Genomic DNA, 26727 nt, shown 5'->3' with positions numbered 1-26727 from the left:
CTGTTTTGTGCCATCACGAGTGTATAAGCATGCTTAGGGTAGAGTTGGCTGGAAGAGTCACCATATTCATAAACCAGTAGTCCTCCAAGGAGCCTACATGCTAAAATACTTTTGCCAACATGATGCCTACAAAGACGTTTTCTTTCAGAGAGTGAATAAAACAATACTTATTCTAGGAAGCCAATGACAGAGGCCTCTGGTCTAACAGTATTTAAATGCTACTGGGCTTTCAAAATACTTTGGATAAGTAAGTACTTGCTAACCACCAATAGCTCTCACTAAAGAAGATAAGTAGATAAAAGATAGCCAGAGCTTTGCGAGACTTCAAGAAAACAAAATAGAGCAAAGCACAGTTAGCATTCTCTAGAACTGATATTGATTTGAGGGCAGGCAGGTGGGAGGAAGCGTTCAGGGCTTCTGAAAGGGTGAGAACTCGGTCTTCACTTCTGCTGCGCGGTCCCCTGCGAAGCATCTCTCTCGGCTGCCTGTGTGTTGAGTTCTGATGTTTGAACCTGAAGGTAAATCTTGTTTTCTTTGGGTTTTGCTTTCCTGCAGTGACCAAAAAGAAAAATTTTAGTTACAATAGGGACTTCCTTGGTGGTCTGGTGGCTAAGATTCCACACTCCCAAAGCAGGCGGCCCCAGGTTCGATCCCTGGTCAGGGAACTAGATCCTGCCTGCCACAGCTAAGACCCGATGCAGCCAAAGAAATAAATATCTCTTTTCTAGTTTTTAAGTTAATATCAGTAATGGCTTTTTAAGAATCTGTTGCAAAGTTTCATCTGGGAATAAGTCTCCGAAGGTGAGAATGTGCATAGCAGGTGATGAAGAAGAACAGGCTCAGCAGAGACCTCGGGTGGATAGTTTCTGGTCCTCTGCCTGTTTTGCTATGGTTTCTTACATTTTTAAATAGTTCTTGAAAGTCAAATGTTAAATATTATTTCTTGACATTTGAAAACTGGATGAAATCTCAATGTCAACTTCCATACATAAAGTTGTGCTGGAACCCAGCCACGCCCATTCATTTATGAACTGTGACCGCTTTCGTTCTGAAAGGACAGAACCTAGGGACAAAGACTGCACGTCCCCAAAGCCGCAAGTATTTACTCCGTGGTCCTTTACAGAAAGAGTTTGCTGGCCCTTCCACAGAGCATCTGTTGTGTCTCTGTCTCACAGCATCCCCTGAGAGTCAGCGTTCCATTTTGAAGCTGGGGCTCGGGGGTATCTAGCACAATTTCCTTTATCTGTAGCTAATGACAACAGCTGCCTCACAGGGTTTTGCGAGGATGGGCACCTGAAACTCAGTGAAGTTGACGCAGTGTGACATCTATTAGCCAGAGCTCCCATCACTCCCAATCCCTGACCTTGTTTCCTGGAAAGTAGGGAAGAATGTGTCATTTTTTAAATAAATCATTGATTTGGCTACAAGGGATCTTGGTTGCAGAATCTAGTTCTCTGACCATAGATTGAACCCGGGCCCCCTGTTTTGGGAGCGTGGTGTCTTAGCCACTGGACCACCTGGGAAGTCCCAAGAAGGTATCAGTTGAAATGATCTCTCTATTTATGAAATTCGTATAGCAGAGAAGACAGATAATGAAATAAGTGGTGATTATACATAGTGAAGGGCATTATCGAGAACAGAGGGTGTCCATGGCGGCATGGAGCTCCAAGCAGAAGCCCTGGCCTCCCCTGGCCGGGCAGGAATGGCTCTGATGATGGAGTGAAGGGACAAACACAGCATCATAAAAGATGACCAAGTGTCTATTTACAAATTATAACGAAACTTTTCAAAATCAGGTAGTTAGCCTTAGCTATATGTGTCTACTCCTTGGGGCCAGAGGAAGACATTGTCATCAAGGACAAACGTGTAGCTGTGTGTGTCTGCTACACAGACGACAAAGTGTGCTTACAGTTCACATAGAGCGTGTGTCCCTTATCAGTACTGAGAGATGAAGAATTTCTCAAAGTGAGGCGCGCTGACGGGTATTGATCGTCATGAAAAGATCAGGTTCCCCCATTCAATTATGAAGTCCAAAACCTAAAAGGCCTAGGAATCTGCATTTTAGCAAGCTCCATTTGTGACTCCTCTGCAGAGTAAATTTGAGAATCACCGAGGAAATCACACAATATGCATGAAGAATGGCAAGAATCCAAGGTTTGTTGGACACCTACTATGTGCCGGGCTGTGGATAAGTCGTTGTCACCTACTTAACCTCATTGAATTTTCACAGCACATCTCTCAACTAAGTATTATTGTGGCTATTTTTCAGGCAAGGAAATGAAGGTTAGAGGATTCAATGATATTCCCAAGGTCACATGGCCGATTAGGTGGCTGCCCCTGGACTGAAGCTAAGCTTTAATGAGTCCCCAGAGTCTCTTCGCTCTACTTTCCAGGGACACGTGGGTCCTTACATAGAATCCAAGAGCCAAGCCTGTAATGACTACATCATCGGACACTTTTTCTCCCTTTCCTGTTTTGTGCCTCTAAGAGTAGGACCTGAGACTCCAATGAAGCCCTTGTCCCTGTTACAGGAGTGAAGGTTTTAAGTCATTCTTCTTTGTGAAGAAAGTCATTAAGGAATTTGAACCAACAGTCACAAAAAAGACAGAAGATTGATTTAAAAATAGCTCCCAGCAACTCTGGAGTGAGCTAGAGGCCGTGGTGCTCCGCATGGTCAGCATCACAAACAAAACCTTGCATCTCGCGGTTTAGAGCAGGTGACTGCCAACCAAAAACATACACTCCGGCTCTCCCTGCTTTCCTTTTTAGCCAATAGTCACTGCGTTGTGTTTCTGTCTGTAGCAGCTCTGGGGGTGATAACAGGCCGCACAAGACCTGTAAAGCTCTCCCAGGAGACAGGAAATGGAGAGTGTTCATAACCGGGAGGGCAAGTCTAACATGGGGCTCTGGGTCCCTCAGTGGCCGGCGCTCACCTCTGCAGGTTCTCGGCATCCTCGATGGTCTCTGGCAAAGTGACCCCCTTGGTCTCTGGAAGAAGCAGCGTCATTCCCCCGGCAACCAGCCCCAAGGCCGCTTCAAACGAGACAGATTCAACATGGAGCCGTTAGAGCATGGCCAACACCTTTTACAGATGATGACAGCTAACTAAAGAGATGCGTAGGCAATACATGAGCGAGGGCCACTTCAAAAAGTCAGCGTTGTCTAGAAAATTAAAAGTGATACGATAACGGGGGAAATGGCAGAGTAAGAAAGGAAACACTTCCCTCCTTGTACACCTGTGCTGTGCTTAGTTGTTCAGTCGTGTCTGACTCTTTGTGATCCCTTGGACTGTAGCCCACCAGGCTCCTCTGTCCATGGAGTTCTCCAGGCAAGAATACTGGAGTAGTTACTTACCATGCCCTCCTCCAACCCAGGGATCCAACCCAGGTCTCCTGCGTTGCAGGCAGATTCTGTACCAGCTGAGCTACCCAGAAAGCCTCAAAGTACATCTACCTAAGAATACAGTTCTAGAGCAACTGATGTTTAAATATTAGGGGGGTTATCGATTCAGGTACCTTGGGAATGATAGGAAACTCAATTTTGACTCGTAACTATGTATAAAGTATATATGTAGCAACTATTATATACACGCGTGCATGCAGGATAAGTCACTTCAGTCTTGTCCGACACTTTGAGACTCCATGAACTGTAGCCCACCAGGCTCCTCTGTCCATGGGATTCTCCAGGTAAGCATACTGGAATTGATTGCCACACCCTCCTCCAGGGGTTCTTCCCAACCCAGAGATCAAACCCACATCTCTTATGTCTCCTGCCTTGGCAGGCAGGTTCCTTACCGCTAGCACCACCTAGGAAGCCCTTATTATATTTATATATATAATATAATGTAATATGATATATTATATAATTGTATAATATAAACTATGCATGCATGCTCACTCAGTTATATCTGGCTCTTTGTGGCCCCATGGACTGCAGGCTTCCAGGCTCCTTTATCCATGGGATTTTCCAGGCAAGAATATTGGAGTGGGTTTCCATTTCCTCCTCCAAAGGATCTTCCTAATCCAGGGATTGAACCCGCATCTCCTGCACTGGCAGGCAGATTCTTCACCACTGCGCTGCCTGGGGCGCCCATATATAACCTATACAGTGTATATTACAGCTACTACACACATACGACATGGAGCCCAGCTGATGCAGATGTGGGCAGTGTGGGCCTCTCTCGCTACGCATCCACTCCCGCCCCACCCTCCCCTGATGGGCTCACCTGGCCCAGACATGGCAGCTCTCCACACGTGCGCAGTGGTTTTGCCCTCCGCTGAGTGGCAGGTCTGGGGAGAAGTGGATGAGTTCCCTCCTCCTCCTCTAATCTAACATAATCAGTAACAAACCAGGTACTAAACTTGGATTCCCACTGTGCCTGTGTTTCTGCTGTCGATTGTTAAGATCTGGAAGCAGAAGAGTGACAGCCTAGCATCTTCACATGTTAAGTTCACCGAAGTTGGGAGTCACATTCACAGGACACCAGGAGGCTACGTCAAAAACGCTCTCCTGCTCTATTCTGTAGAAGGAATTATTGGACTCCAGAGCCACAGGACGTAAAACCTCTGGCCCATGTTATAAGAACGGCATCTTATCTTTCCCGTGAAGCAAGACAGAGGAGCCAGGAGACAATGAAAGGGCAGACACCATCCTTCCCTTCTGTACACTCGCTGGGGGTACCATTCACTCATCCAGTAGTTACCGACTATTCACACTGGGCTGTGAATAAGAAGTAATAAACATGTCATGAAGTCTTACCAAACAAAATGAGCGGCGAGCCTTGCCAAACCTCCATCAGCCTGAAGACCAGGAACGGGGTGAGAACCCCACCCAAATCACACAGGGAGGAACACACCATCATGCCAAGGTTCCTGGTAAAATACAGAGACCGAAAAAGATGACATTTCTGTGAATCAGTGTTCCAAATGGTAAACTTACGCTACAGCAATTACACCGCCCATTCCCCAACCTCCAGGGAGGGGAGAGGGGCTGGAGATGGGATTAATCTCTGAGGACTGGACTTCCCTGGTGGCACAGTGGATAGAAATCCACCTGCCAATGCAGGGGACATGGGTTCGATCCCTGGTCCAGGAAGATTCCACATGCCGTGGAGCAGCCAAGCTCGTACGCCACAACCACCGAGTCTGTGTGCTGCAACTCCTGAAGCCCGTGGTCCGGAAGGAAGAGTAGCCCCTGCTCACGGCAACTGGAGAAAGCCCGAGCACAGCCACGAAGACCCAGCACAGCCAAAAATAAATAAATACATATTCTTTAAAAAAAAAAAAAATCACTGATTATTTCATCAACGGCGCCTACATAACGTGCTAAGAGAAAGACACATCCCAGCTCCAGGGGGACAGAAGTGCCTGTGCTGGGACTCTACTAGCTTTACCTGCGAATCTCTTCCTCTGGTTGCCTGTTTATAACCTTTATAACAAATGAGAAAGTGTAAGTGCTTCCCTGAGTTCTATGGGCCTTATAGCAAATGAATGAACTCCAGGAGGGAGGTTGCTAATTTGGGAAATGCCAGGCTGGATGAAGCACAAACTGGAATCAAGATGGCCAGGAGAAATACCCATAACCTCAGATACGCAGATGACACCACCCTTACGGCAGAAAGCAAAGAAGAACTAAAGAGTCTCTTGATGAAAGTGAAGGAGGAGAGTGAGAAAGTTGGCTTAAAACTCAACATTCAGAAAACTAAGGTCATGGCATCCAGTCCCATCATTTCATGGCAAATAGATGGGGAAACAGTGGAAACAGTGACAGACTTTATTTTCTTGGGCTCTAAAATCACTGCAGATGGTGACTACAGCCATGAAATTAAGACGCTTGCTCATTGGAAGAAAAGCTATGACCAACCTAGACAGCATATTAAAAAGCAGAGACATCACTTTGCCAACAAAGGCCTGTCTAGTCAAAGCTCTGGTTTTTCCAGTAGTCATGTGTGGATGTGAGAATTGGACCATAAAGAAAGCTGAGTGCCAAAGAATTGATGCTTTTGAACTGTGGTGTTGGAGGAGACTCTTGAGACTCCCTCGGACTGCAGGGAGATCAAATCAGTCAATCCTAAAGGAAATCAGTCCTGAATATTTACTGGAAGGACTGATGTTGAAGCTGAAACTCCAATACTTTGGCCACCTGGTGTGAAGAACTGACTCATTGGAAAAGATCCTGATGCTGGGAAAAATTGAAGGCAGAAGGAGACGGGAACAACAGAGGATGAGATGGGTGGATGGCATCACCAACTCGATGATACCATCGAGTCTGAGCAAGCTCTGGGAGCTGGTGATGGACAGGGAAGCCTGGCATGCTGCAGTCCATGGGGTCACAAAGAGTCGGACAGGACTGAGTGACTGAACTGAACTGAATGTCAGAATTGGATTATAACAATGGTCTGGAGATTTGGAGAACTGGTTGGTCTGAATAGAGTTTTTGCTTTTACATAGAGGGACGGGGAAGGATAAAGACAGGAGATTAAGAAATAAAGGACAAAGAAAGCTAGGGAGGAAACTGTCTACTTGAAATGATCTCTTTTTCCCTGACAATAGTTTTCAATCATTCTGTCTTATATGAATATAGCTACTTCAGGGTATTCCTGTAAATAATCTTGAGCTTTGGGTCGAAGGCATGGTTAAATCAGGAACAATAAATCAAGAAAAGTTTTATCCTTTTAAGCTTCTTCTATTACATCCATTTGCACAATTTCTTACTCCCTAAAATGAGTAATTATAACATTAGAACATTTTTCTTCCCTTCCCAAAGTCTCTCTCTATGACCTCAGTTTAGTTATTTATTTAGTGTTTGCCATTATAATCATTAAATACGCTTTGTAATTTACTTGATTCACCAGCTTTCAATAATATATTTCTTTTTAGCTGGAAAACATACTGAGAAAACTATATGAAAAATTATCTATCCATGTTTATTGAGAGATTTAAAAAACAAAATAGGTGTTGACTTTTATTGAATGCCTCTTTTATCTGTGGAGAGAAGAGTACAATTTTCTCTTTTAATTTATTAGCATGAACTATACTATGATTTTCTAATATTAAGCTATCTTTGTATTCCTGGAATAACCCATCTTAGATATGATGTATTATTATTTTAATGTGCTCCACTCTTCTGCTTGATAATACATTGTTTAGGATTTGAATTTATCATTCATAAATAATGTTTGTAGTTTTCGTTTCCTTTATTTTTGTTGCTATTTGACACCACCATCATGAGAGCTTTATAAACAATTTTTTAAAAAACTTCCTTCTTTTCCTATACTCTAGAACTGTGGATCACTGACATTTTCTATTAATTCAATATTTTATAAAACTATCCTGTGAAACCATTGTGGATTCTCTCTTAACTACGATTTAGGGTCTTCTTTGTCTTAATACATTTTTGCATAAATTCAACTTTGTCTGATAGAATCATGATTCTTGCTACATTTTTGTTTCCATTTAGCCAGTAGGTGTGTGCTGTGCGCTCAGTCGTGTCTGACTCTTTGCGGCCCCAAGGACTGCAGCCTGCCAGGCTCCTCCATCCATGGGATTCTCCAGGCAAGAACACTGGAGGGGGTTGCCATTTCCTCCTCCAGGTGATCTTCCCGACCCAGGGATCAAACTCATGTCTCCGGAGTCTCCTGCATTGCAAGTGGGTTTTTTACCACTGAGCCACTGGGGAACCCCCTGCTTTTGTGCATTTCTTGCTTCTCAACATTTCTGAGGAAAAGTTATACTGCAACTATGCAGCAAATTGTTGGATTTTGCTTTGTAATGAAATTAGAGCCTTTTTGTTTTTGAATAAAGGAGTTAAGTCTTTTTATATTTATTTAAATATCAGAAATGTTTGTTCTTAATTCTGTCATTAACTGTTTATTAATATTTTATAAATATTTCAACACATGCCATGTTTTTTATTGTTTTCTGTGTCTTTTATTTCTCAATTTGTGTTGGTTATGTGTATTTTTTCTGATAATTTGGAAGGTTTGAGAATATACTTAATACTCTATTTCTTTAAATAGTATTGGTTAACTATTATGAAAAACTTTAAAATTAGTGTATTTTTACTTTCTCCTCAAATCATCCCTGCATGCACTGGCTGTAGTTAATAATATCATTGTTTTTACTGTTTGCCTTCATCTCTTAAAATATGCCTAAAAACTACTTAATTTATTAGCTTTTAGTGATATATTTTTTCCTGGAAAAAGTATTGAGAAAATCAGTGTATCACACCATCTCCAACATTCTCTCTTTCCTTTCCAACTTTTTTAGTTATTGGGCTTCCCTGGTGGCTCAGATAGTAAAGAATTTGCCTGCCATGCAGGAGACCTGGGCTCTATCCCTGGGTCGGGAATATCCCCTGGAAAAGGAAATGACTCCAGCATCTTTGCCTGGAGAATTCCATGGACAGAGGAGCCTGGAAAGCTACAGTCCAATTTTAGTTATAGCATTTCTGTATTGTCAATTTATATTCTGTAATCAAAACAGAAACTGAGGGGTTTAATCTCAGATTCAGTGATCACCATCAATAATTTTGAAGCATTACTCTACTTACTGTGTTTACTGAGAATTTTTTCTCTAATAGCTTTTTTGGAAAAAGTTTATAATAACCATATTTTTAAGGAACAAAATAATTGGATGTTGTTTTTATCTGGGAATGAGATTTTGGATAAAATTCTTTGAGTACATTTCCTCTCCTTGGGATCATTGCAGCAAGTTTCACCATCTTCATCAAATGGTATCAGTTTGATTTTCTCCTGATACATGTGACTTACACGTTCAGCCTCGGTACCTCATAAGTCTTTCTTTATCTCTGAAGCACAGTAACTTAACTGGAATATTTGCTAATATTGCTCAGAATCAAGTTTTCCTGTAACTCTCACTGTATGCCCCTTCAAATCATAGATCCAAGCATTCTTTTATTTCCAGAAGTTCTTTTAAGTTCTTTGTTCTTTGGTTTCATTATTTTAATGATCTTCTTTGGGACATTATAAGTATAATCTCTAAGCCTTTTAAACTCTTTGCTTATTTCAATCTTATTTTGCAATTCTTAGTTCTATCTTACCTTTTCTTTATCAATTCTCCCTTGTACTGCTTTCAAAGTGGTTTTCATTTGTGAAATATTTTAATATTTCTTTTTATTTTTTTAGGCTGAGCTGACTCCATCTCTTGTCTTATCACACATTCTCCCAAGAACTTACATTCTCTGCTTCACACTCTTCTTTTACAGAGACGGCTAATTCATTACTGCTTTGCACCTGGTCATAGCACACTTGGCTATACTCTTCATTTGCTTTCTGATAATATTTTCCCTATGCATTTTCTTCATTTGTCACTTGCTTTTCCTCTTCCTTTCTCCTTTTTATCTCATGATATATCTGTATAGCTCCTGGGAAAGTTACTTTTTTATTTGTGATTCAGCATTCAACACTATTATATCTTCCTGTAGCAGCTATTTTAGAAGGATTTGTGGACAGGGACCAGGGCATGTTTTAAGCTATTAGAAATTCTCTTTCTGGCCAGGGCTGTCTATGATTAGATGCTTTGACTCTGTTATCCCTACTCATGACATTAAAAGACGCTTGCTCCTTGGAAGGAATACTATGACAAACCTAGACAGCATATGAAAAAGCAGAGGCGTCACTTTGCCATAAAGGTCCATCTAGTCGAAGCTATGGTTTTTCCAATAGTCATGTACGGATGTGTGAGTTGGCCCATAAAGAAGGCTGAGTGCCAAAGAATTGATGCTTTCAAATTGCGGTGCTAGAGAAGATTCTTGAGAGTCCCTTGGACTGCAAGGAGATCAAACCAATCCATCCTAAAGGAAATCAGTCCTGAATATTCATTGGAAGGACTGATGCTGAAGCTGAAGCTCCAATATTTTGGCCACCTGATAAGAAGAACCAACTCATTGGAAAAGACTCTGATGCTGGGAAAGACTGAAGGCAAAAGGAGAAGTGGGCAGCAGAGGATGAGATGGTTAGACAGCATCACTGACTCAGTGGACATGAGAGATAGGGAAGGACAGGGAAGCTTGGTGTGCTGCAGTTCGTGGGGTCGCAGAGTCGGACACGACTGAGAGACCGAACAAAGGACGTAGACAGCATGGAACCGCTCGCCCTGCAGGGCCTCTCCCCTCCGTCCTGCCCGCAGTGCAGTGCTCCCTCAAGGCTCCTGAGTGTCTCCCGCAGCTCGCCCGCCCCTCCTCCCCTCCAGCCACACAGCATCCAAAGAAGGAAACACGTACCTCCAGCCCCTGCGCCCATCTTATTCCTCCAGCGAGGGATTGCGGGTCATGTCCTTCAAGCTCCCTTCCTACCTGGGAAAACCTCTGGCCTTGTCTCAAATTTGCTGCCCCAGTGGACCTCCCTGGAGTCTTCTAGACCCTTTTACATTCACTGTACTAGGCAGCCCTTCTTCTTACACATTCTTTCAAGGTCATCCTACTTTCAAAGATGGCATTTGCTGTGTTTTTTTTTTTTTCTGCATCTCCTTTTTTGTTGCTATTAAATTATTTTTGTTGAAATTTTCATTGATAAAAATGTAGATTCTCACACAGTAGTAGTAAATAATAAAGACATGCCCTCATATATTCTTCTCATTCTTCTAATGGCTTTAGTGTGGTTTCCAAGAGGAGGAAAAAAAATCACCATTTTTAAAATAATTTTAAGAGAATAAGTCTTAAAAAAGAGAAAGATTTTATAAGCACACGGAAGCTAAAAGAAGTGAGAAACTGGTTTCCATCTTTAAAACTCATAGGGCTTCCCTGGTGGCCCAGTGGTTCAGAATCCGCCTTGCAATGCAGAGGACACAGTTTCATCCTAGGCCCAGGAAGATCCCCCAGGCCACAGAGCAGCTAAGCCCGCGCGCGCCACAACTACTGAGTGTGCTCTAGAGTCCACCAGGCTCTGCAACAAGAGAAGCCACAGCAACAAGAAGCCCGTGTGTTGCAGCTGGAGAGTAGCCCCACTCGCCGCAACTAGAGAAAGCCTACATGCAACAGTGAAGACCCAGTGCAGCCAAAACTAATTTAAAACAATAAACATCTTAAAAAATAAAATTAAGAAAATTCGGGTCTCTGGGACACTTCATTCATTCATTCTGCAAGTGCCAGGTGCCCGGTTAGTATGGCTACAGAGCAGTCTCGGGAGGCGCAGACAAGAGCCCTACGTAGTCTCTGTGTTCCAGGAGCGCATAATACAGAGAAGAGGTAAAAACGGGTGGATGGTTTTCAATACAAGGCAGAGCGAGCGTGCATGCGTGCGTGTGTGCCATGTCGCCTCAGTCGTGTCTGACTCCGTGCGACCCTAAGAACTGTAGCCCACCAAGCTCCTCTGTTCATGGGATCCTCCAGGCAAGAATACTGGAGCGGGTTGCCATGCCCTCCTCCAGGGGGTCTTCCCAACCCAGGAATCAAACCCACGTCTCTTGTGTCTCCTGCACTGGCAGGCGGGTTCTTTAGCACAAGCGACACGTGGGTCTTGACAGTGTATGTTGCAGACAGTTAGAAGGAGGAAGCTGTTCAACTCTAAAGCCTCCTGTGGGTAAGAAGCAGGGTCAAAATGGTCCAAATAGAAACTGTGTCAACCTGAAGCGATTATAAAGTAATAAAGGAACAGAAATGATCCTTTTTTTCCAATTTAGATTTGATTCAATTGATTGAAAAGACCCAAACTTTCATGACTGTCTTACTTTGGCATGTGATGTCTATGCATCAAGTTTAAAGTTATTTCTGAACCTCTGGCTTTCCTTCCTGGTTCTTGAGAATCCTCATCAAATGGATGCTATGCCCCTTGAGGATGGGCCACTTGGCCTTCCTCCGCCTTGGACCAGGCACTCAGGACCTCTGGCAGTTTACACTCTGAGTCAGTCCCCTGGGTCCAGTGGCCATGACAATGGAATTGTTTGGCCCAGCTGTTTTAGACTCTGGGCTCAGAACTGCCAATTGTAGATTTTTCTCCTTCATTTGCCTTTATCTCTCTGTACCCATTCCGAATAATCTTTTCCAGATGAGACAGGGCCTTTTAATGAGGGATGTGCAGCAAAGAGTGAATCAGAGTCACCTGTGTCTTCTGGCTCACGAAGGGGTTCTGAGGGCTGCCCAGGTGTAAGAGAAGGATGGGGAGCTGGAATAGTTCTTAGACATCATTGGTCTGATGATATGTGGAGAAGAAAGAATTTATAAAGTGGGGGAAAAAAAAGAGTTTGCAGAAATGCGCCAAACTCTAACAAAGGTCAGAATTTAAACTTTAAGGGGGTTAATCCTTTGCAATAAAAATACTCTTCATTTAGACTAAGCCTTCTAAGATACAGATGGTAATAAGGACATGCAAAGGTGATCAACATTATCAATAGTTAGGACAACGTGAATCGAAGTCACGATAACACCACCACCTCCAACACCAAGGACGGGGAGGATGCAGAGCAATCACCTGTGTCTCACATAGCTGGTGGGATGGAAAATGGTGTGGCCAGTTTGGAAAACGTTTTGATAGTTTCTCATGAGTTTAAACACACAACTACTATATGACCCATCCCTCAGTTTTTACCTAAGAGAAATGGAGACGTGTGTCCACACAAAGACCCATAGTGAAGCAAAAGTTGCTCAGTTGTGTCCGACTCTTTGCAGCCCCATGGACTATATGCAGTCCATGGAATTCTCCAGGCCAGAATACTGGAGTAGGCAGCCTTTCCCTTCTCCAGGGGATCTTCCCAACCCAGGGATCAAACCCAGGTCTCCCGCATTGCAGGCGGATTCTTTACCAGCTGAGCCACTAAAAACCCAAGAACACTGGAGAGGGTAGCCTATCCTTTCTCCAGTGCATCTTCCCGACCCGGGAATAGAACCGGGGTCTCCTGCATTGCAGGCAGAGCCTTTACCAGCTGAGTCACAAGGAAGCCCATAAACCCGTAAGTGAATACTTATTGGCACCTGTGTCGTGATCACTGGGAAAAGCCCAAACCTCCACGAACGGAGAAACAGAGAAACACACCGTGGTCCATCCTCCACGCATGGAAACCACACTCAGCAATAGAAGGAATGGAGCATTACAAGCCACGGCGTGGATGGGTCCCCTGATGTCAAGCGAAAGAAGCCAAACACAAAAGCCTGCACTCCAGGTCACTTCATGTGTGTAGCATTCAAGAGAAGGCAAAGCCATAGGGAGAGAAACCAGATCGGGGGTTGCCCGGTGCTGGGGGTGGGAGGGGAGAAAGCGGATCACAGAGGGACAGGAGGACACATTTGCATATGATGGAGACGTGTCTGTGTCACCTTGATCGTGGTGCTGGTGAAATGAATGAGTCAAAACTCGTCAAACTGTGCCTTTGAGGGTGAATCTTGCTCTAAGAAAATTCTGCCTCAATAAACCTGACTTGAAACAATGAATGATCTGGGCCCATTGGTATTCTTACAAAGTATTGTGTCACTGTAGGGAAATACCAGCTCCAAGGGCAGAAAAAAGTGTGTTCTTGGTTGCCAAGAGGGAAGGGGAGGGGAGGGATGGAGTGGGAGGTTGGGCCTAGCAGATGCAAACGAGTGTAAACAGGACAGACAAACAGCCAGGTCCTACTGTAGAACAAAGCAGACGGCACTCACTACCCTGTGACAAGCCACAGTGGAAAAGAACACAAGAAAGAATGTATTAATATGGATACGTGTAACTGAATCTCTTGGCTGTGCAGCAGAAATTCACACACAGCATTGTAAATCAACCGTACTCCAATTGAAAAAAAAATAAGAGGGGCGAAGCAGCGTGTTCTTACCTGGACCCTGCCGCTTTCTAGCTGAGTGACCCTGGGAAGCTCGCCTTCCCTTTGTAAACCTCGGCCTGCTCACACGGAAAGGCAGATAACAACGATTCTACAGGATGACCTGCATGCTGCGTGTGGCAATGCTCTGATTGTCACGGTCCAAATAGGAACTGCCCTTAACCAGATGTCTTTTCTCTTGCGTTGGCCCTCCGTAAGGGGCACGACGCGACCCTGAGTCCACTTCAGCCTGTCCATCTCACCTTCTCTACCGCATCAGGCGTGGGCTCTGTCTTTGATGCCCAACCCCCATCTCAATGCCAACCCATCCACCCTGGGGGGCATCTTCAGCAGTGGTCCTCAGTGAGCCCGCTGGCCCACAGCCAGGTCAGCAGCTAGCCACCCCATCCCCCAGACACACTCACCGGATGAAGGTCGGGAACAGCTCAGCGTTGACCAGGCACACCATCTGGAACACGATGGTGATCCCCATTCTGCCAACACAAGCTACCATGATATTCAACCAGGGCAGATCTGGGAGGAGACAGACAGCAGATCTGAGCGCTAGAGGGCTGTACCCACAGATGTGCCAGGAGACACCGTGACTGGGAGCTTGGACTTTAGAGCTGGAGGGCCCGAAAGGCTGTCTTAGCCAACCCCTCCAGATTTGGATCAGTAAACTGAGCCTGGTGGTTCAGATGGTAAAGAATCTGCTTGCAATGCGGGACACCTGGGTTTGATCCCTGGGTTGGGAAGATGCCCTGGAGGAGGAAATGGCAACCCACCCCAGTGTTCTTGCCTGGAGAATCCGGTGGACAGAGGAGCCTGGCGGGCTACAGTCCACAGGGTCCCAAAGAGTCGGACATGACTCAGCGACCACTACTAACACCCACTAAACTGAGTCCTGAGAGATTTGGGGACTTGATGACACTTGAGGGAAGACTTCACTGTACAGAGGAAAGAATGTGCTTTTTTGAATCTCAGCTGTGCCTCCTGTCAGCAGAGTGACAAGGCAAATGGCTTACTTCTGCCTGCCTCAGTCTCCTCAGCTATGAAATGGGAATAATCTTAGCCAACTTAAAGGTGGTGGTGAGATTTAGAGATAACACATGTCAACTGTGCATCATGACCACTCCACCAGTCCTGGCTTTTCATTATCTTGCAATAGTGTCCTTGCTGACACAGCTCCTGAAACACAGTAGGTCCTCAACAACGTGGTTCCCTCAGGCAGAAGTCCTAGAGCTGGTGGACCAGATTTCTCATCCTCAGCACTCATTTCCCAACACATTTTTTTTATGTTTTATTTATTTATTTTTGATGGCACCGAGCCTTCGCTGCTGTGCAAGGGCTTTCTCTAGTTGTACGAGCAGGGGCCACTCTCTAGGTCTGATACTGAGGGCTTCAGGAGTTACAGCTTGTGGGCTCTATGACTTGGGCTCAGTAGTCTGACACCTGGACTTAATGGCCCCGCGGCATATGGAATCTTGCCAGAGCAGGGATCTGCAGTGTCCCCTGCAGTGGCAGCTGGATTCTTAACCCCTGGACCACCAGGAGAGTCCTCAGAGGAACACATTTTTTAACCCAAGCATCTTTCACTGGTCTGAGAGGATAAGGGATGCAAACCCTCATCTCCTCCTAGCAGATGGCTCTGCATCTTAGTTAGCAGCAGGTCCAGAAGCCTTCTCCTTCCTGGGGAGTCATCAAACCATTAGGCACCATCATCTGCTTCACCTGGATGTTGGGTGTTCACCCAGACCCCAAACCACAAGTGGCTCCTGAGTCAGGCCGGCTCACTAACAGAGCCTCCAGGGTCACAGACAGCATGTCATCTCACCCTCATCCTCATAAGCCGGCTACTCAAGGAAGACAGGCTTCCATCCCCTTGCCAGCGGGAGGCTCTGGGGAGAGCAGACCCAGTGACCTTGGGGCCGAATTTGCCCACAGCCAGTGCAGCCTCTCCAGGTCTTGGCTGCCCTGTGCCTGGAGGAGAGCCCAAGCGGAGCCTTTAGTTAAGGCTCCTATGAGATATAAGACAAGGGAGTTCACTCGAACACCTGGAGGAGGGCATTGGTCACAAATTCCGCAGCTTTGATGGATTTGGCAAGATGCTCTACTGGACATGCATGGCATCCTTGCCCTCAGAGAACCGCCCTGCCTCCTCTGGGCCCAGGTCACTCTCCCCAGCAGTTGGAGGGACCACTTACAACTGCAGTCCTGCCGCATGGCTTCCTGCCATGCTTGGGATAAAACCCACGCTGGCATCTCTCCCTGTCTCCTGCTCACGCGGGTCCGGCTGCTCCTCTAGCGCCCAGCTCTCCCCATCCTCAGGGTCCTTGCTCTTGCTGTTCCCTTTCCTGGAAACCTCCTTGCCCGGCTGTTTAAATGGCTCATCCCCTCTTCACTTAGGTCTCCTAAGGTCACCCTGGACCACCATATGAAGAATTAATGCCCCATCCCTCTTCCTCCTTCTCTTTTCCCTCTAGAACTTAAGCTCCAAGAAGTGGAATCATTCTCTGCTTTGCTTGTGGCTGAGATCCTGGGGCAGAGACGCCACTCTGTCAAGTACACAGAGGAGCTTCCCAGGTGGTGCTACTGGTAAAGAACCCAACTGCCAATGCAAGAGACATGAGATGCAGGTTCAACCCCTGGGTTGGGAAGATTCCCTAGAGGAGGGCACGGCAACCCACTCCAGTATTCTTGCCTGGAGAATCCCATGGAGAGAGGAGCCTGGTGGGCTCCAAAGCGTCTTTGCTCCAGAGGGTCACAAAGAGTCAGACACAACTAAAGCAACTTAGCATGCACTCACACAAGTACATGGAAGGCACTTGAAATAGTTTCTGGAGCAGGAGATGAAGGCTCGTCATCGAATGCGATGAGGACCGGTAAAGGGAAGTGGCAAGAGTGGGAGCCGGGAGAGGGTCCTGGGAGGATGTGGGACAGAGGACGCAGTACCCAAGCTTCTTCCAGGGGATAATCAAATGGTCTCAGATCCCAGGTTCCCTCTCGGTACTTGGCGCTGTTACTTAAAAAACAGCAACAACGAAAACCTCTACTTGTTCATTCAGCTTTACCAGGATTCTAGAAACAGGGAGATGGGGGAAACGGGGGAAACCGATTTCACACGCTCAGCCCCTTTTCCTGCCTTCTTTGTCCCCGGTGGCCCAGACAGTGTAGTGCCTGCTTGCACTGTGGGAGACCCGGTTCAATCCCTGGGTCGGGAAGATCCCCTGGAGAAGGAAACGGCTACCCACTCCAGCATTCTCGCCTGGAAAATTCCATGGATGGAGGAGCTGGTGGGCTACAGTCCATGGGGTCGCAAAGAGTCGGACACGACTGAGCGACTTCACTCACTCACTCATGAAAGGAGGGAGGAAAAAACCTGAGCTACCTTTTGCTACCTCTTAAAATTTCCAGCCTGCTCTGTAAAGTCTAATTCTTGAGAATAGGGATTTCATGGGATGTTTCTCATAATATCCTGCCCCCAAAGCCTGCCAAAATGACTCATTAAACCAACAACTGCAGAGCACAAGCAATAAAAACTGAGAAAATAGCAAATCTGCTCTATTTTTTTTAATATTTCTAAAAGTAACAAATGAGAAAGGCAATGTATGTACTCAAATTAAAACTGCCCAAATGATTCTGCTTTGGCTTATCTTGGATTGCTAAGAATTATGGACTCAAGCAAACAGGCACCAAGATGGCTGGTGTTGAAAAGACTAATGATGCCAAGTGCTGGTGAGTCTGTGGAACCACTGGAAAGCTGATGCACCACCGTGGGAGCGTGAACTGAAAAGCTGTCTGGCTATATCTACTAAAACGAACCTGTGTCCCGGTTCGGGGAGTGAGTGTCCCCGAAAAGATGTGTTGGAATGTTCCCTGCAGCCTTAATCCAAATGGGCAGACACTGGATGACTTTAGATCTTCCCAACCCAGGGACTGAATCTGCGTCTCTTACGTCTCTTGCACTGACAGTCAGGCTCTTTACCAGTAGCACCACCCGGGAAGCTCCTCTATGTACTTAGAGTGGCGTCTCTGCCCCAGGAGCTCAGCCGTGAGCAAAGCAGAGAATGTTTCCGCTTCTCGGAGCTTGTGTTCTAGAGGGAAAAGAGAAGGAGGAAGAGGGATGGGACTTTAATTCTCTGTACGGCAGTCCAGGGTGACCTTAGGAGGCCTGAAGTCAACAGAGGCCTGGATGTAATTGAGGGATTCCTACAATGTGAGGCTGCCCAACAGTGAGAAAGTGCAAGAGACACCCCCGTGGACAACGTGGGTGACCCTTGCAGACGCCACGGTAAGTGAATGAAAGTCCTACAAAGCAGAGGTGCTGCTGCTGCTGCGTCACCTCAGTCCTGTCCGACTCTGGGCGACCCCATAGACGGCAGCCCACCAGGCTCCCCCGTCCCTGGGACTCTCCAGGCAAGAACACTGGAGTGGGTTGCCATTTCCTTCTCCAATGCATGAAAGTGAAAAGTGAAAGTGAAGTCGCTCAGTTGTGTCCGACTCTTTGCGACCCCATGGACTGCAGCCCACCAGGCTCCTCCGTCCATGCGATTTTCCAGGCAAGAGTACTGGAGTGGGGTGCCATTGCCTTCTCCGAGCATAGGTGCAGTATGGTTCAAATGTATGAAGTTTAAGAACAGCCGACATTAATCTGCGATGGCAGAGACCAGAGCTGCGGTGACCCGGGCAGGGGTGGTGAGCGTTGGTGGTCAAGGAGGGTGAGGGACCTTCCGAGGTGCTGGACATGTTCTTTATCTTGGCGTAGGTCGCGGTGCCCAGGCATACAAACAGGTAAAAAATTCATCGGCTTGAACACTTAAAAAGGGCTCATTGTCGGTATGCTGTACCTCTACTTAAAATTTTTTGAAAAGTGATTCTAGACTCAGGCAAACACCTTGTCTTTGTTCCTGTTCCAACTCTTCCCACAGTTCAACGACCCGGAACATGATGGGCGTGGACCACTCACCGTGTGGGATAAAGATCATGAGGAAACAGGCCAGCCCGGCCGCCAAGTTGGACGTGGCCAGCGGGTAGCGGCGGCCGAAGCGGTCGATGGTGACGAGGATGATGAAGCCTGCGGGGAACTCGACCAGAGCTGAGTAGAGGAAGTCCAGGTAGAGGTTCCCGCCGGTGGCGCCCACGTGCATGATGAGGCCCTGGTAGACCACAGAGCTGGTGAACCTGGGCGGGCAGGAGAGGCGGGTCAAAGGTGAGATCCCGGAGACTGGCCGGGAGGATAAAGGCTCCTGCAAGCTGGAAGGAAGCGTCCATCGCTGGATGTATAATGTTCTAGACCAATATGAGAAGTAAGAAAGTAAATGAGGTCGCTCAGCCGCATCCGACTCCTTGCGACCCCATGGACTGTACGTAGCCCACCAGGCTCCTCCGTCCATGGGATTTTCCAGGCAAGAATACTGGAGTGGGTTGCCATTTCCTTCTCCAGGGGGATCTTCCCGACCCAGGGGATGGAACCCGGGTCTCCCGCATTGTAGGCAGACAATTTACCATCTGAGCCACCAGGGAAGTCATAATATGAGAAGAGGCAGTGGGGACCAGGGGGACATCAAAATCCAGGAGGGGCCCTCCTGGTTGAGAAGCTCCTTCCACAATTTTTGTGAGCCTGTGACTTACAGGACAGACCCGTGTTTCCCGAGAGATGGCAAACGATGTAGCGACCACCGTTTACTTCATACTGTGCCCCTGCGGGCAGCCCTGCTCTGAACACTGCACGGGCCCTATCTCATCGGATGCCCCAAGCCTCCAAGGGGAAGGAGGGCAGGAGACAGCAGTGGGGAGTGAGCAGTGTCAGGGTTCAGACTGCTGGCTGAGCCGTGTGGTCTTCAGTAAGTTAACCAGCCTCTCTGTGCCTCAGTTCCTTCAGCTGTGACTCTGTCCTGAGAATTCACTGAGGCCGTGGACCAGAAGGGCTGGCTGTAGTTGGGCACTCAGTGAAGAGCAGATTTTATTGCTGTCACAGTTGTCTTTCCCAGGGCCAGGATCCAGAGTACCACCGGGGGGAGGGGTCGGCCAAGTCTTCCCAGCTCCACAGTGGGGGCCCCCTGCGCACATCACACCATCTTGGAACCAGCAATATTCCCTTCCTCTCTTTCACCCCATGTCCCACGGCACACGACCCATTCACCCATATCTGAGGAAAGAACATCCATGTTATAGAACATGGCACACAGCTCGGTCATTCTGACTCAGGGGAAAACGTAGAGTCCCGTGGGTCACTTTTGGGCAAACTGCACAATTTTGGAACATTGAATGACTGTGTTGGTACAGTCGTTCCTCACTACCATGGGGGACTGGTTCCAGGACCCCCCAGGGTACCAGAACCCGAGGATGCGCGAGTCCCTCGCGTAAATCGTATGAATTGGTGTAGGATGTGCAAACCCCCGTAAGACTGACACCATCGCTAGATTACTTATAACACCTAACATAAAATAAATGTTGTGTCAGTATTTGCCAGCTTGCAGCAGATTCAAGTTTTGCTTTGGGGGACTGTCTGGAATTTTTTTGAATATTTTTTATCTGCAGTTGATTGAATCCCCAGATGCAGAACCTGCAGATATGAAGTACTGACTGTGGGAAGAGATTTTGGTGGATAAGAAATTACTTTCTTATAGAAATGCAAATTGCCCGTCAGTTCCAAAACTGAGATCACAGGGGACATTTCTCATTACTACACCACCCCCACGCCCCCGGTTTTATAAGGTCCAGCTCTCATGGCTCAGATGGTTAGGAATCTGCCTGCAATGCAGGAGTCCCCAGTTCGATCCCTGTGTCGGGAAAATCCCCTGAAGAAGGGGATTACTGGCAACCCACTGCGGTATTCTTTCCTGGAAGATCTCATGGACAGAGGAGCCTGGTGGGCTGTAGTTCATAGGGTTGCAAAGAGTCAGACACGACTGAATGACTTTCACTCACTTCAGTCACTCACTCCCTGGTTCTATAAAGCTGCACCCAGGGGAGTCTGGTATGCTTTTGTCTCTAGTTCTAAATTATTCCTGTTTGATCCAAAGTGTCAAGAGAATAAGCATACACTGAATGCAACTCGGTGAGTTTAGATGAGCCTGGCGGGGCGAGGGAGGCTTCTCTATGCCGGCTTAAATGGTTAAATGGGAACAGTCATCTTCTACCCATAAAGCGACTAGCCCAAGAGAAAAGAATGTAGAACCCTGATTTTCCTGTACAAATAAACAAAAACCCCAAATCACAACAAACTCTGGAAGATGGTGAAGAACAGGGAAGCCTGGCGTGCTGCCATCCATGGGGTCCGATGGGGTCCCAAAGAGTTGGACAGGACTTAGCCACTGATCAACCAAACTGGAAACAATCAACAATGTGCAATGCTGCCATCTTTTGGCAGAACCCACAAACCGCATGTGCGCAATGCTACGGGTAGAGGTGATGGTTTTTTCGCCAAGTGGCTGACTCTTTGCGACCCCATGGACTGTAGCCCGCCAGGCTCCTCTGTCCATGGGGTTTCCCAGGAAGGAATACTGGAGTGGATAGCAGTCTGTCGTTGTTGGGCGTTTCCTAAGTTCTAAGCCTTTCACACGCATTATCACATTAATTCTTCCAACATGCTTCTATCATTGCCTCCATTGGGCTGATGAGGAAACCGAGTCACAGAGATCACGAAGCTTCCTGAAGGTCACGCAGCCAGGAAGTGATGGGCCCCCCGCCCCGAGTCGCTGTAATGAATGGAGCAGACGGGGGCAGGGGGCGTGTACAGTAAGAGAAGGTGTCCAGGGCCAGATGGCACGAAGCCTTGCAGGCCGCAGAAGGAAGCTAGGTTTCTTCTCAGTGGATTAGGGAGGCTATGAGGATGTGGACAAGGAGGTGATGTGATCCGTGACCTGTGCCCTGGGGAGGGGGGGACAGGAGTGGGAGCAGACCGCCAGCGAGGAGGCTACCGCGACGAGCTGGACGGGAGATTGCAATCCTAACACCTGAGAGCACAGGCGATGAGAAATGGCAGATTCCGGATAGATTTTCAAGACAGAGTGGGATTTGTGGAAAGCTTGCGCGGAGGGGTGTGAGAGAGCTGAGGAGACAGGATCACCGCCTTGACAGGATTGCTTGGGGTGGAGATGGGACCCGGACTGATACAGGAGGGGAGCAAGCCTTTCTGTCTGCGGGGTCCCGGGCCTCCAACCCAAGAGGCACCATGGAGTCGGATGCTGAGAATCAAGAGAAACGCGCCAGGCACCTGGCATGCTTGCAGGGGTTCCTGGGCCGCTCACACGGCGGGCACAGGGTTCCCGGGGCCAGCTCACAGTCATGGGGCCTAGGGACCAGGAGAGAACCCAGCATCTAGAGAACTCAGGATGGACTCTGTGGAACACTAGTTACTCATTCAAGCTTCCACAAATATTTACGGAGCGGCTGCTACGTGCCAGGCGCTGCCCTCGTAGTTGGAACCCTTATTTCACGGAAGGGCAAAGAAGGGCAGGGTGGCAGAGTGACCCCAGTGGAAGGGGAACCCAGCCACTCGGCCCAGGGGTTTCCAGGGATAACTGAAGGGCCACCAGGATGTGGAGGAGCAAGTGCTGAGGTGGGGAGCTGAGCCAGCCCCCCAAGGGAATAGGGAGAAGACCCCATCTCAAGGAAGCCACAGGGGAGGGTGACGCTGCCCCAGGGTGTGCAAGGCGTGCTGGGCGTGGACAGGCGTTTCCTAATCGGTGTGAAAAAAGCACACATGTGCTTTCTGCAGGCTCTGTCAAGTCCTCAGACGTGAGGAAGGCTTCTTCCTCCTTGACAGCCCGGAAAATGAAGTCGCTCAGTCGTGTTCGACTCTTTGTGACCCCATGGACTGTAGCCTACCAGGCTCCTCCATCCATGGGATTTTTCAGACAAGAGTACTGGAGTGGGTAGCCATTTCCTTCTCCAGGGGATCTCCCAACCCAGGGATCGAACCCGTGTCTCCCACATTGTAGGCAGACGCTTTACTGTTTGAGCCACCAGGGAAGTACTGATGTCCTGGGGAATCCCTGAAATCTCATCTACCTGCCGGGGCTAAGTCAGCACTTGGCTCCTGACACAGGGGGTTTCTGGCAACCCTGTCACCTCCCTCCGGCTCACTGCTAACTTTTCTACGTGGAGATTTCTTCTTACTAAAACGAGGCCTTTCCTCTACTGGGCAGTCCTCAAAGGACAAATACAGGTGTCTTTTTAAGAGCTCTTTGAGCGGAAAGCCATCTGGAAATGCCTTTTCATGCCTCTCTTTCCACCCCCCCATAAGTTGACCCACCGTCTCTGATGTGTACCCGGGCATGCAGGGAAGTGCACAGGGCCTCAGAAAGACCCCTTACCACAGGTACATCAGGATGAAGGTGTACTTCCTCAGGTTGGGCGTGCGGAACAGGTCTATGAATGAGGGGCTCAGCTTCTCAGTGACGTCCTCCTCGAGAGACAGCATCTAGGAGAGAGTCAGGGCGTCAGCCACATCCAGGCTGCCACCGTGATCAGGAATCGCCATCAGAGCCCTTCCCCCGCCCCGCCCCCCGCCCCCCACCAGTCTCCACCCCGAGGCCGGTCATCATACTCTTCACCCCGAAAAGCTCCAGCACCTTCCGGCTTCCCCAGGCAAGTCCCACAGGCAAGCGCTAAGTCATAAACCCGACCCAGCATTCAGTGAGGGGAGAAAGCCCTTTCGAGTGAGTCACCTTCAGGTCAGCAGGAGGCAGCTTCCCATTCTTTTGTGCAATGTGGTCCATGATCTTTATCGCCTCAGTGTTTCTCTTTGCGATAACAGCCATCGGGGGGACTCGGGCACAAACCTGCGGACGCAGATCATCCCCACTTGGTGTCTCTCCCAGTGCCCGTCTGAGGTTAAGATCAAAAGAGAAGCTCGCTGGAACTGACTTGAATGCATTCTTTTTTATAGCTGAGAAATACTGCTCGTGTATACGTACCACAGCTTCCTCATCCCTTCGTCTGCCAATGTTCCTGTCTGATGGGCACACTCCCCAGAGATGGTTCCATTCCTTCATCTACTCCTTCACTGGCTCACCAAAGAGCAAATGCCTACTTTGTGGCTAGGTGAACTTTTGTCTGACTTTTAGCATCTCAGGCCCCTCTCTGGGTGATGTGAATTTAAAGAAACTGTACGTTTCTTTAAAGGGTGGCTGAGAGTGGCTCGCCCCGGAAATGAGGGCTACCCCGTGACGGAGCACCCCAGATGGCGTGGGTGGCTGGAAGCCCCGGGCCTGCAGGTAGGGCTGCCCTGGCTGTTGGGAAGACGGGTCCCCACAGGGACACAGTACCAGAAGCGGAAGAGGAGCAGGAAGATGGGCAGGGAGACGGCCAGCTGCAGCCAGCGCCAGTGCGGGAGGATGTAGGCCAGTCCGGAGAGCAGCACCAGCCCCACGGTGAAGGCCATCTGATAGAGGATCGCCACCGTCCGTCTGTAGCCCAGGCCCACGAACTCCGTGACTGAAACGGAGAAACGTCACCCACGGGCTCCCATCCGCTTTAAAATCCCCCATTTGCTATCTGCAGCTCCCCCCGCCTTTGCACAGTGCCGTATTCCACCTACGGGGCTCTCCTGCCCAGAACCTTCCTCCCATCAGCCCCAGGATTAGCTGGAGGATTTCCCATGAGCCCCCAGGGAGAGCTCGTTAACACCATCAACATCTTTGAGTGCACCCCAGGGACCTGGCCCTGTCACAGGTGTTCAGACGCATCTCCAGCTCTGTGGGCACAGTCCCGCCCTCCTAACCTCACAGCCTCGTGAGAGGTGGTGGATGAGACACACACACCATGTTCATCACACCCGGTCTTGACATGATGTGGGCCATGTGGGAAGAAAGCATAAACAGCCAGGAGGGTGGGGGAGTCTCCGGGGGTCACAGATTTTCAGAGAGCAGTGGAGCAGAGCTCGTGGAGGAAATTTGAGATATCATGAGCTATCATATTAACTGAACCTGGAATGGGAAAGCAAGCTCCAGGCAGAGGGACAGCAGCCCAGGTGACCGCTGGGTGAGGTCGGGTCATGGGGGCCGTGCGCCCTCCTGAGGGGCTCTCGTAGGCTTGAGGAGAACGCTGGCTTCAATGCGGGAGGCACAGAGGCACCGCAGCACAGGGGTGAGCCGATGTTACGTCTGCTAAAGGCCCCCCCACCACGCTGCTGCCTGTGGGTGCCCCGGGGGTGGACCAGCGTGGAGCGGAGCGGTGGTGGTGGTGGGGCCCGGCAGGAGCAGCAGAAGAGCGAGAGGGCTGTGGTGCTGGAGGTGTTCCGAGAGGAAAGCATATGGGGGGCTGGGGAGAGGGGCACAGGAAGAGCAGGCTTGGGGGTGGGGGAGGAAGACGTCCCCGGCTGGGAAAAGAGGAGGAGTTGGTCATGCAGACTGAAGGGGAGCCCCTGGTGCAGGACCAGGGAGTATGGGACCTCCAAGCAAGCCAGGGAGCCGTGGGAAGGATGCAAGCCAGGGTAGCACACACTCCGTCACAGACAGGTAGCATTCCGGGTTTGTCTTCCTTTCTCTCTAGCCTGGGAGCTCCTTGACGGAGGTTGTTGTTCAGTTGCTAAGCTGTTTCCGACTCTTTGCACTGGCCTGTAGCCCACGGGGTTGCAAAGAGTCAGACATGACTGAGCAACTTCACTGGTTGGTTGGCAGCCCAAGGACTATAGCCCACCAGGCTCATCTGTCCTCCACTCTCTCCCAGAGTTTGCTCAAACTCATGTCCACTGAGCCAGTGATGCCATCCAACCATCCCATCCTCTTTCACCCCCTTCTCCTCCAGCACTCCATCTTTCCCAGCATCAGGGTCTTTTCCAGTGAATCAGATCTTTGCATCAGGTGGCCAAAGTATTGGAGCTTTCGCTTCAGCAACAGGCCTTCCAATGACTATTCAGGGTTGATTTCCTTCAGGACTGACTGGTGTCTTGAGAGTAGGATGGGAGGCTTTACCTATTTCGGCCTCTCCAGCCCTGCCCCTGTGCCTGCCACAGGGCAACAGCCACACCGCAGGGAGGAGAAGGGGCGGGCATGGCTCTGGGCTCCCCCTGGAGCCCTTCATGGACCTCACTGCACTGTGGTCCCCACGTGGAGGATCCTGAGGCAGAGAGAGATTATGGAATGTGCCCAGGACCACACAGCTGGTCAGACTTGGGTGTAGATTTGACCTTAAATTAATCCTTGTCACCAGGTGCCAAGTACTGCACGTTCAGCCTCTAGATGGCTGGGCTGTTGCAGTTAATATGTGCTGAACTCACTAAACTTAACTAGTGTGTTCATGGTTTCTTGGGGGAGGAACATGGTGTTTTTTTGGCCCTAGTGAACTATTTCCTAGAATGTCAAGCCATAAGACATCGTTTTCAAAGATGGCAAGACCTGGCAAAAACCTGGACCATCCTCACTGCTGTCTGATGTACCCATCCAGCCACGCATAGGCTGAGAGATACACAGACAGCTATTACGCTTTCTTCTACAGAAGTATTTTTCATTTTCTATTCTTACTCTTCATAGAAAACTTGAAAGAAAAAATAGTATATAGAATTACATTGTTTTACACTTCAGTTTTTTCGTCATCGTGTCTATCTCTTCTTTTTTGATTTGCTTGTTCAGTTGCCATGTCCGACTCTTTGAGACCCATGGACAGCAGCACGCCAGGCTTCCCTGTCCCTCACCATCTCCCAGAGTTTGCCCAGGTTCATGTCCATTGCATGGGTGATGCTGTCTAACCATCTCCTGCTGTCTTCTGTCTTTCCCAGCATCAGGGTCTTTTCCAATGAATCGGCCAAAGTATAAGAGCTTCTTTTATTTACTCTTATATCTTCTCCCGTAACTCTTGCTGCTGCTGCTAAGTCACTTCAGTCGTGTCCGACTCTGTGTGACCCCATAGATGGCAGCCCACCAGGCTCCACCGTCCCTGGGATTCCAGGCGAGAACACTGGAGTGGGTTGCCATTTCCTTCTCCAAGGCATGAAAGTGAAAAGTGAAAGTGGAGTCGCTTAGTAATGTCCGACTCT

At 48.5% G+C, this 26727-nt stretch overlaps 1 protein-coding gene across 1 annotated transcript in view; it reads right to left on the bottom strand.

Annotated features, from left to right (window-relative positions):
- Nucleotides 1–440: 440 nt before the first annotated feature.
- Nucleotides 441–26727, bottom strand: part of LOC102278342 (solute carrier family 22 member 1) — a 36654-nt gene continuing 10367 nt past the window's right edge. Inside the window, 9 exon segments of the mRNA XM_005900394.3 lie at nt 441–549; nt 2934–3033; nt 4759–4871; nt 14171–14279; nt 18712–18926; nt 23066–23172; nt 23420–23499; nt 23502–23533; nt 24020–24188. Coding sequence (XP_005900456.2) covers nt 441–549; nt 2934–3033; nt 4759–4871; nt 14171–14279; nt 18712–18926; nt 23066–23172; nt 23420–23499; nt 23502–23533; nt 24020–24188 — 1034 coding nt within the window.

This window comes from Bos mutus, chromosome 9 (assembly GCF_027580195.1).
Source record: "Bos mutus isolate GX-2022 chromosome 9, NWIPB_WYAK_1.1, whole genome shotgun sequence".
Lineage (NCBI taxonomy): Eukaryota > Metazoa > Chordata > Mammalia > Artiodactyla > Bovidae > Bos > Bos mutus.
This window is presented reverse-complemented; position numbering and strand designations above follow the sequence as displayed.